Source organism: Panicum virgatum, chromosome 3K (genome assembly GCF_016808335.1).
Source record: "Panicum virgatum strain AP13 chromosome 3K, P.virgatum_v5, whole genome shotgun sequence".
In the NCBI taxonomy this organism is placed as follows: domain Eukaryota; kingdom Viridiplantae; phylum Streptophyta; class Magnoliopsida; order Poales; family Poaceae; genus Panicum; species Panicum virgatum.
In genome coordinates, this window is record NC_053138.1 from 64,020,428 (window position 1) to 64,031,249 (window position 10,822).

Below are 10,822 nucleotides of genomic sequence, written 5' to 3' on the forward strand. Positions count from 1 at the left end.
TAGTGCCTTTGAAAATCCCTGAAGATTCAAAATCAGGTTAATTATCTCTTCCTACTTTAATCATTGCATCTGTCTATAGATAAAAAAAGAAGGGAGTACTCATGTAGTTTTTCTTTATCTTTTTTGAGGGACTACCATGTACAATATATAATAGTAGATTTTCTAGGGCCCAACAGGAAAGTTATATACTCCAGTACTAGGCAGCAAGCCAAGACGGAAAGGAAAGCCCATTTACTTATATTTATATTTATATTTATATATATGCAAGTGAGAATTTAAAGAGGCATTCTTTGGTGTCCCGTATTTCATTCGGCTTTCCCTAATTATTGTCAGTAGAAGCGGATCCCTCGCCTCTCTCCACCGCCCGCCGCGCCGAGCACGCCTCCACCTCCCCCCTTCCCCGATCTAGATCCACCCGTCCCTCCGCCGCGGCTGCTGCGCCACCCCTCTCCGCTCCTCCTCCTCCTCCCAGGCGGCGTCGGTAAGAAACAAGATCCTAGCTTGCCTCTGCTTCCGTTGATGGATTCCCCTCTTGCTCTCAATAAAAATTGAATCTTTCCTTCGCCATTAGGGTGATCCCCTAAGATCAATTCTTTCTTCTGCCGTCGAGCACGTTCGCGGAGTTGCCTGACACACCCCTGGTGAAATCAGTAGGTATATGGGTTCCAAATCGGTGGACCAAGTGCTTGATGCCGCCGCCGCCGGGGTCCATTACTCCGCTCTCCGTTTGGACGAGCTCAACATCCAAGGTTCCATGTGCGCTGAGGAACAACCGACGACGTCAGGCCTGGAGAATGGCCACCAGGAGCCCTTTGTTATTGGTTAGTATACTTGATTGCTTTTTTAATTTCCTTTGCTGTGTATTCAACAGGAGGACACGCCATTAGTGTAGCTGGTTGCCCCTGAATGCAGCACGCTCTAATGCGGCTTTGGGTGCAGGTGTTGCTGGGGGCGCGTCTTCAGGCAAAACTACCGTATGCAAAATGATCATCGACCAGCTGCGTGATCAGCGCGTGGTGGTTGTTACACAGGTTGGTGCATTGCTGCTTTTGGCTATGTTTTCTGATCTAACCTCCCATCTGCGGCATATATTTGTGCATTATACTAAAAATACAAGTTCAGCATCACTGACCAACCTAGTATGATATCTTGCTTGAAAGCAAACTATACTCCTCAATGCTAAATTATTGTGACACTATTCTCACTAATATATTTGAGCAATGAGACTGTCTCTCCAATATATTTGCAGGAGTCCTTTTACTATGGACTGACTGATCAGGAGCTAATCCATGTTCATGATTATAACTTTGATCATCCAGGTCGAATCCATCCTTTCACAAGAATTTATTGTCCTGGTCCCAAGAGATCCTTCACTGATTATTCTGCTGTTTCCATTCCAATTTCAGATGCATTCGATACAGAGTTACTTCTCTCGTGCATGAAAAACTTGAAGCGTGGCAAAGCTGTTGACATTCCTAATTACAACTTCAAGACATACAAGAGTGTCCCAAATGCAAGAAAGGTACTACTCTTTAAGTTTAGTGCTATTTGTAATCCACCCCACCTGGTAAACTGAGGGTTTCATAGTCATGAGCTCTATAAAACTCTTAATACACAGCTTTAAATTGCCAATCAATATCTGCAAATTGTGCTGAAGAATTTTCAATTTCTGAATTCAGCCAATTACAACTTGCTTGAAAACTATTATTGTTAAAAGAGTTTGTAGTGTTACCTAGACAACACCTTATTTCTTCACATCAATTCCGTACCTTTTTTTTTAAAAAAAGAGATAGGTTTCTGCCGATTTCTTCACCTTACTTATTCATTTTTTGTTATACTTTATTTTTACAAGCACCCCTAATTTTACGATTGCTGCCAGGTTAATCCTTCAGATGTCATTATTTTAGAAGGTATTCTAGTTTTTCATGATTCCCGCCTCCGGGATTTGATGAATATGAAGATCTTCGTTGATACAGGTATCAATATTTGCATTATAAGCTGATGATATTTTGCTGTCCCTCTCTTGCTAATTGATATTCTGGAAATTCATTTTTATATGTTTTGTTGAAATAAAAACTTATTCTATGAATTATTTCATTTACAAAGTTAATTTCAACGAATATTTTATTCTGATTCATGCATGCTTACTTGATACACTGTTCACATTCGGTAACATCCTTGCTGACATAGCAGTAAGAATTTCTCTTTTTATTGTCATGTTCGTACTGATTTCTTTTCATACTTTTGTTTCAGACAGTGTCACATGTTGAGAACATAGTATTGCCTGTTAGTAGACTCTAGAATTTCAGTATGCACTAATCTGTTTCATGAGTATAGTTATTTGTTGCATTCATTTCTATTGATTTCTCAGATGCTGATGTACGGTTAACAAGGAGGATCCGTCGTGATACTATTGAGAAGGGTAGAGATATCAAAACTGTGTTAGATCAGGTTATACAGCTTCCTTCATCTATCGCAACAACCCCCCCTCCCCCATCTAACAACATTTACACCCTATTCATCTAAAAATGTTTTTTTTGTTCATTGATTCCTAGATTAGACTACCTGTTATGTACACTCTTATTGACAATTTTGCTAATCTTATCATTGAATGCCACTTCTTGCCTGCAGTACTCAAAATTTGTTAAGCCTGCTTTCGAAGATTTCATCCTCCCAACGAAGAAATATGCTGATATTATTATCCCACGAGGTGGAGATAATGATGTGGCAATTGACCTAATTGTTCAGCATATACGGACTAAACTTGGACAACATGATCTTTGTAAAGTACACCCCAATTTGTATGTTATTCAGACTACCTATCAGGTACCTGATGTTCACATATATTTTCTATTTTTAAAAAGCTGCCTGTTGTTTGATTCACTGTAGTAAATTGAATGTAATATGCAATTCTTTCACTACCTTTCGTTTTGTATATCTGTTGGCCTGTTCATGCTGCTTTCTTTCAGATACGAGGCATGCACACAATTATAAGGGATGCTGCCACAGCAACACATGATTTCATATTTTACGCTGATCGGTTGATTCGATTGGTCAGTATATATACATGTATTGATGAGTTTTCTTTTATATGGTTTCACATGGTAGCTTTGCCCGTATATTCCCTTCCCCAGACCCCACTCGTGTGGGAGCCTCTGGCACTGGGTCTGCCCTTTGGTTTCACATGGTAGCTTGAATTTCCTTGTGGAAAATAGGTTGTCGAGCATGGTCTTGGTCATCTTCCATTCCAGGAAAAGCAAGTCATCACTCCGACTGGTAAGTAGTATTGCAGTGGTTAGTTCCTTGTGCTCTTGTAGTGCATATGAATTATAACATGTTTCAAGAGAAAACAGCAAAGTATAAAGCTTTCATGGTTCTTGAATCTGACAAAATCGTTGCATGGCACCACTGTTATCATTCTATTTCCTTCTTTACTATGATTTGTCCTTACTAGCTATTTCTATTAGCTTGCACACAAGCAAAAAATATTGATCATTTGCTTAGGATTTTGATCTTAATACTTAAGTTAATTGGAAAGTCCCCGAACCTATATTTTTACTGGTCCAAACTGGCATAGCCAGAGTACCTCCATTTTTGGTCCGCAGTTGACAGACTTACCTGCATACTCAAAATTCCATGCTTTAGCAGCATAGGACAAGTTTGACATGGTTGGTACAAATAGTAGATGTTATTTTTATGGTTATTGGGGACAATGATTATCTCCCTCCATAATCCTTAATTCCTTTTTCTTGTAACAAACTGATTTAAAGATTTTAAATGTGCTTGCACTCTTTAAGTTTATGGTCAGTGCTTTATGTATCTTCCATGATGCACTTCCTTATGCGTTCAGGATCTGTTTACACTGGTGTGGAGTTCTCCAAAAGATTGTGTGGTATCTCAGTGATTAGAAGGTACCAACTTTTTCTAAAATATTTCCCTTGCATGCTTTCTGAGGCTCTAATTGAGCTAACGATTGGCACTCACACAACACAACTTCCCTATTTTTTTTATACCATGATAGTATCCCAGTGATATAATTATGCTGATAGTATGCCCTAGACAGCTTGTGCAAAAATGATACAACAGCATTTCACAGATTTTATTGGTAGTACTGAACATTGTTTTCAGTCAGCTTGCAGGTGGGGCGGGGCCACAAACTCACTAATCTTGTCGCTAGCTAATCTTGCGGGCTCGTGGCTGACCGTGAACTCCAACCACGCTTACAGCATGAGTTTGTGGCCTTTGCTACGCCGCAAAGCCTGCATGCATTTCTGCATGCACGCTACTAGAACTATGCAAGTACTTCGGCTTGTGCTCCCTACAGCCATCACTTTCTTTCTCAGTGATTTTAGCGTCAACATGAATATACATGTCTACAAATTGCTTAGTGCTTACAGATTGCTCGAACTGGTTGCAACAAAATTCGAAAACATGGTACTCATGTTCACCCATTTGGCCTTGCGCTCTTGTAGTGGCAGCCTAACAGATCGCCGCCACCACAGTCCTTATGGGTTACAGAACGAACAGGAACTCAGAGTCGATGGCCATATTTGTAGCGCTAGATTGCGGGTTCTTCGCGGCTACCGTGGACCAGTGCTTCTGTCCGCTAGGCTTAGCGGAGTGACCATCGCTAGGGCACAAACAAATTGCTGCTGGACTGCGTCCGTCACAAGTGCTTATTTTGCGGGGCTGGACTGCAACTTGAGTTTTCAGTCTCATTTATGTGCTGTATGATATTCTAGCTACAAATGCAATATAGATGCATTATTTATAAAAATGCTTAGCTAAACCACTAGCGAACTGAAATTTAGTTCATGTTAAGGCATCTATATTGCATTTTGCTGATGATGTGCTACAATTGCTTTCCAGTGGCGAAAGCATGGAGAATGCACTACGGGCTTGCTGTAAAGGTATAAAGATCGGGAAGATTCTTATTCATAGGGAAGGAGACAATGGGCAACAGGTCTGGTTTATTCGACTTTTGCCTCATGTTTTAGGTTGAGTCAAATTACTGAGATCTAAATCTCTTTGCAGCTCATCTATCAGAATTTACCCAAAGATATTGCAAATAGGCATGTTCTGCTTTTGGACCCCATACTGGGAACAGGTTTGTTGTGCCTTCCTACATACCTACGCACTGGACTACACTACTTTTCATTGGACCGAAATAATAAAAATCTCAACTGCCTGCTCCCCTCTATGCTCATGAGTACCATTCTGTCAATGCATCCCTTTGCCTGTATTTTTCGTGTTTAGAAGACATTAAACTAATACGATGATGTTGAGTTTTCTTTTTATAATAAACTTTGTGTTGATTAGCAGATTCTAAATTTCATACTGTTTCATCAATCTGTGATGTGGTTCTCAGTGGATACCTTCTCCTGACAGTGATTTCAATATATTAAGCTGCATTAAAGAATATTTTAAGACCCTGCAGCAGTTTCTGAAATTATGCTGACACATTAACACAGAAACAACACTTCTAAAAGCAGCTTAGCTTAAGAACAGAACATTTCTGCAGAATGTTTCTATCTCCCTAATTTTATTATATCCCATCGAAGCCTGTGTGATTTACTGCAGAACCCATTTGTCAACGGGGTCAATCTGTAAACAAAGCAATCCTTGTATGGAACTTTTTGCAATGAGCATCCACCAGTGCTGGCCACTGAGGCTGTTTTTAAAGCTCAAGCTATTCGAGCTCCAGCTGAGTTGTAGTCAGCCAATTCTTGGGCTCAAATCTTCACTGACCAAGCTTTTTTTCCTGGAGCAGCCTTTACTTAGTAAGCAGACAGGACACGGGAGGCACTTCAATGCTCTCTATTTAAAAGTAAAAGGCATAATTTCCCTATATAAATTTCTCGAGTTCTCTATAGCAGCTATGGAGAAAAAAGTTCCGTTCTCCATATATGTTTCTGTACTATTGGCAAATGGCATAAAATTACGTGTGTTATCTTAAATTTACTTGTAGGGTTTATGTTTTTTTTGTCATTGAGGGGGAACATGAACTATTGGATATTAATATCATCTCATTTAATCATGTTCATCAGGAAATTCAGCAGTTCAAGCCATCTCTCTTCTATTGAAGAAGGGTGTACAGGAAGCAAATATTATATTCCTCAATCTTATTTCAGTAAGTTGTCTAAAGTGCTGAGCATTTTTCTTTATTAACATATAGGAAAAGGTGTGTTTCTCATCTCTTAAGTATAGTAAAACTGTGGCTTTCAGCGCTTAATGTTCATTGTTGTTAATACCACTGAAGCAATTTGGTAACTGCGACTACTAGTGTTACTGAGAATATATCCTTCAGTGAAGTTATCAAATTTAGTTTCTCATCACTGTTATAGATGGTCGCATGTTTAACTGAGGCCTCAATTACCTTCGGATGTAGTGGTGAAAACCATAAAACTCATCACTGGAATTGTTTTGCTGCTATCCCAGGCTCCCCAAGGAGTGCATGTGGTGAGCAAGAGATTCCCAAGAGTGAAGATTGTGACATCGGAGATTGAGTTTGGTCTAAACGACGATTTTCGTGTGATCCCTGGAATGGGTGAGTTTGGAGACAGATACTTTGGGACAGACGATTATCAGTCATCAACTCCTTTGTTCTGCGATGATAAAAATCGTGTCAGGTGAGCTGCTATTTGTTTTGCTATTACAAGTGTCTTAATTCATTTCGTCAGACTCAAGTATTATCACTTAGCTGAACATATCCTTGAAAATTGGCATGCAAGGGGCTGACAGGTTCTTTTTTGTTAAACCGTGCAGGCTTTTGTGAGAGTTTTTTTTCCCAGACACAGCAAGCCCCAGCTGTGGCATAATCTCCAAATTTTGAGAAACTTATGTCTGCATTTCAAAACTCTGGAATGCCCAAATTATAATCAAATGTATTCGTTACCGGTAACTGTGTACCATAGAACATTACAGACTGAGGGTCTTGGGATGTCTCATCTCTTAAGCTCGCTTCTTAATACAATTGGAGCCATTCCATTTTCCGGTGGCATGGGATGTCTCATCTCTTAAGCAAAACCTCGTCTCCAGCCCATTTCGGAACTAGAGAGGGTCTTGTTCAGCAGCCTCTACAATACGGGGATGATGGTATTGCTTTCGTGTAAACTAGGAAAAGATGTTCATTGGAACTTGCAGCGCCGGGTTAACCTTCAAAGGTGCTAGTCTCTCTTGTACCCATCTGTGTCATGCGTGTTCAGCATTTCTTGTTTCACAGGCCCCGGAGGATCATATAAATCAATCCTTAAAAAGGCAGCCGCCAACCATTAAATTTTCCTTGGGACCACTGAAAGCAGCTTAATTTGATTTGTCTTCAACTCTGATCAGGTCTCCATTCTCCATGCTTTTTTTTTGAAAGTTGCCAGGAGCACTGGCCCATCATGTAAGACTCGTATAGGCATCTGTGCTGACCGCACGCTCACACACAGATGAGACTGCTCGAGAAATCTCGGAACGCGTCTACCGCGGCACACACACGCACTCACGCAACCCCACACACACTCTACCTACACAGTGCCCGGTCCTCTCAGGGGAAATAATCCCCGGTGCGACACCGCACGTCGTCCCAGCCGAGGATCGAACGCGGGTGGGCAGGCTGGCCACTGCCAGCGCTACCACCGAGCTACACGCTCTTTCGCATTCTCCATGCGTGCTAGTAACCTTTGTCGAAAGATCAAAATTCCTTACTCCGACCTATGGGTGGGCATTCGGGTAGCCCGAAAATTTTGGGTCGGGTTTTTCGGATTTTTAAAATTTTGAATTTTGAAAATTGACATCCGAAATTTGCCGAAAAAATGAAAATCCGACATTTCAGGTACCCGAAAATTCGGGTTCGGGTAACCCCGAACTACCCGAAGGGCAGCGCTATAGCCTGCAGTAGGGGCGGTGGCGGCGGCGGCTCGGCCAGGGCACCCCGCGGTGGCGGAGACCGGTGGGGGCGTCGGCGGTGTGGTGGCGCCGACTGCACCACCGGCAGGGGTGGGGCTGGGGCGGGGCCGTCGAGGTTGGAGGTGCCTCGGAGACCGGCGGGGCGGGATGCTGACTGCACTAGCGCCTGGCGGGGCGCGGGAGTGGCGGGGGCGTCGGCCCGTCGGGGCCTCGAGGGGTAAGGACCAAGGACGAGGAGGGCGGCGGGTCGACGAATCGAGTGGGGGGCTGGGGGGAGGGGCGCTACACGGGCACGGGAGCTGGCTAGAGTTAGGCTTAGGAAGGGGTTTGGTGGGTGGGCTGGAATGAATGATATTTTTGGGCTGGCTTGTTGTTCGGGTTTTTCGGATAGTTCGGGTACCGTGGTTTGATAGTCGAATTACCCGTAATAATTTTGGGTACCGTGGATTGGAACCCGAATTAGAGTTAAGGTTTTTTGAGCTCAAATTTTTCGGATACGGGTTTCGGGTATTATCCGAAGAGTAAGCTCGTGTGGCCCTAGTGCCCGTCTGCCCGAACTGATCGATCCGAAGAGTATGTTGAGAAGGCACCATGTAGCCGGTCGGGATGACAGAAGGAGCCGCGTTCGCGGCCACGTGCCCGGCGCCATCATCGATCAGCTGATCCATCATAGGATTCATCATCTCCACAAACGACAGCAGGGTGTATCCATGTGATGGCAAGTTAATCAGATGATGATTGGCTAGATAGCTTCCAAAAGAGTTGCCATCGTGTGACAAAATTGTGAGAACAAGTAGCATATGTAATATGGCTCCATCAATTTTGTCAAAAAAAGAAGAAGGAAAAACCATGATATACCGAACTTGTTTTTTTTTTCTTGTACAAGTATAGGAACTTGTTCTTTGCTGACATCATATGTATTTCCAACATAATAATCAAACAGATGGGAGGGAATAGCCTACCCACGTCCTCAAGTACCCGTGCATGCATCTTAGGGGGTGTTTGGGAGGACTCCTTGGGCTTCTTTTGGAGCCACAAAATTGTAGCTCCTCCAAAACACTTTCGGCTCTTTTTCTTTCACTAAAAAATAGCTCCTCATCATATAAAATATTTGGCATGGCTCCTGCAGGAGCCGGAGCCATTGCAAAAGTAGGGCCTTAATCTTGAGAGAACTTCAGATTGTAAGTTGCATGGTAATATATATATGCTACTTATCTCCAACCTATTCTATTAAAAAACCCTCAAATCGGACTAAATTGTCCGGTTTTGACAGTTGGATGATCTCTGTTATCTGTTTTGTAGTTAGATGTTGAAAATCAGACTTGTATGATAGATTGAGAGTGTAAACTGGACTTTTCTTATCTTAAAAAAGAATAGTTACACGATCAACTAAGGACCACGGGATGAGAAACAAGATCTTATCTCATACATTTTTTTTAATCTATGGAGATATTCGACATATCAATGACTCGGAAAACCATCTGAGATAAGAATTTTCGAACTGAATGTAACGACCCTTTCATATATAGTAGTGCTAGCTAGTTTAGATGTGTGTTAGGATAGACCTACCTAAGTGCTTGTGATTGCGGTGCGTTGAGTGAGTTGTATTTATACACGCAAAAAATTCATGGGATGCCATGGTATGAGATGCTTTATTCCAAAGCGTGTGTACTCTTTTTTTCTTTCCGTCTGAAATTACACCACATCCACATGTGCATGTCTAGTCCACTCATCAGCAAATGAGAGAGAACGAAGGAAATCATATGTATATCTGAATTCGTTACTTAGTTCACCTTTTTTTTGTTACGTCTGCTCTGAAAAAGGCCAACGCAACAACCTCAACCTCTTTATCCAGCAGTACCACGCGATTCTTTCATGGTTGTCTTTTTTTATTGGCAATAAAAGAAAGCACCCCTTATTAAAGAGGAGGTGTTTGCATTGGTTCTACTCCATTTAATCAGTACTGGATTGTGCCAAATAATCTGAATTCACATTCAATGATTCCTGAACTGTACAAGCTGAAAGGTGTGCATCGTAGAGGATGACGACCCTCCCACCTCCCCCGCCGCCTCCCCTTCCCTTCCCCGATGTCACCATCCACCCCAGCAGCCCCCCGCCGTCGTTCACTCCGGACCCGGCGGCCACCTCCCCTCCTCCCACCCTGCTGACATCAGGAACACCTCCCTGTTCAGTGACTGGACGTCGCAAGAACCTTCGCTGGTGCCAGGACACCCCCCCGTCTGGTAAATCCGGTGGCGGCGTCTCTCCATTATCCTTCAGGGACGTGCTTCTGGCGGCAATTCCCTCGTCGGCTGCGGTTGCGGCGAGCCCGGTTCCTCCCGTGAAGTCTCATGGTGCCGCCGTCTCCCCACGTATCGTGCTGAAGGATGTCCCTGTCCGGCCGCCGTCTCCGCGCGTTGGCCCTGATGAGGCGGGCTGGTGCACCGCGGTGAGCCGGCACACGCGTAAGGAGCTGCGCCGCCTGGAGTGCCGCCCGCGTCGCCCGGTCCCGGTCGACCTCCATGGCCGGTGCTTCAACTGCTTCTCCTCGCGACATCGCGCGGCGGCTTGTCGCTCCTCCACCCGGTGCTTTCGTTGTCGGGAGGCCGGTCACCGTTCCTATGACTGCCCGGCGCGGCGCACTCCCCCTGCGGCAAGGTCGCGCCCCGTACTGGCCTGGAGGCCGGTTGTCGCTACCTCTGCCATGCGGCCTTCCGATGGTACCTCGTCGGTCCCTGCGGCTGGTGGTGCTGGCTCTGGTCGGCGCCGGCGGCAGACCCGTGCTAAGCGTAGGAACCGCGACAACTCGACTTCGGCAACACCCCCCAACCCCGGCAGCTCTGGTGATTCGCCTGCCTCTCTGTCGAGTGATGTGGATCGCCAGTCGTCTGACGCCAGCCATCCCCCACGGCCGCGTTGCGTCATTACT

General features: G+C 44.2%; 1 protein-coding gene across 4 annotated transcripts; it reads left to right on the forward strand.

The window, feature by feature from the left end:
- The first annotated feature begins 287 nt into the window (after window positions 1-287).
- LOC120700266 (uridine kinase-like protein 3) lies at window positions 288-7,181 on the forward strand. 4 transcript variants are annotated; one of them, XM_039984490.1, is made up of 16 exons: window positions 288-481; window positions 652-821; window positions 940-1,031; window positions 1,250-1,319; window positions 1,407-1,522; window positions 1,880-1,976; window positions 2,372-2,451; window positions 2,632-2,826; window positions 2,970-3,053; window positions 3,216-3,276; window positions 3,851-3,911; window positions 4,870-4,963; window positions 5,035-5,107; window positions 6,048-6,130; window positions 6,439-6,629; window positions 6,766-7,181. In XM_039984490.1, the coding sequence occupies exons 2-16, from the start codon at window positions 659-661 to the stop codon at window positions 6,773-6,775; spliced, it is 1,470 nt and encodes a 489-aa protein (XP_039840424.1). In that variant the 5' UTR covers window positions 288-481; window positions 652-658; the 3' UTR covers window positions 6,776-7,181. The 4 variants fall into 4 exon arrangements, with proteins under 4 accessions (XP_039840424.1, XP_039840427.1, XP_039840425.1 ...); XM_039984491.1 differs by having other exon boundaries at window positions 294-481; window positions 572-821; XM_039984492.1 differs by having other exon boundaries at window positions 294-481; window positions 655-821.
- The last annotated feature ends 3,641 nt before the right edge of the window (window positions 7,182-10,822 follow it).

Excerpts from the sequence above, each read along its gene's own strand:
- LOC120700266 (XM_039984490.1), top strand. The coding sequence starts at position 659 with ATGGGTTCCAAATCGGTGGACCAAGTGCTTGATGCCGCCGCCGCCGGG. Across the intron at positions 2,827-2,969 it reads TTATTCAGACTACCTATCAG|ATACGAGGCATGCACACAAT; the intron begins GTACCTGATGTT and ends GCTTTCTTTCAG. Across the intron at positions 3,912-4,869 it reads GGTATCTCAGTGATTAGAAG|TGGCGAAAGCATGGAGAATG; the intron begins GTACCAACTTTT and ends ATTGCTTTCCAG.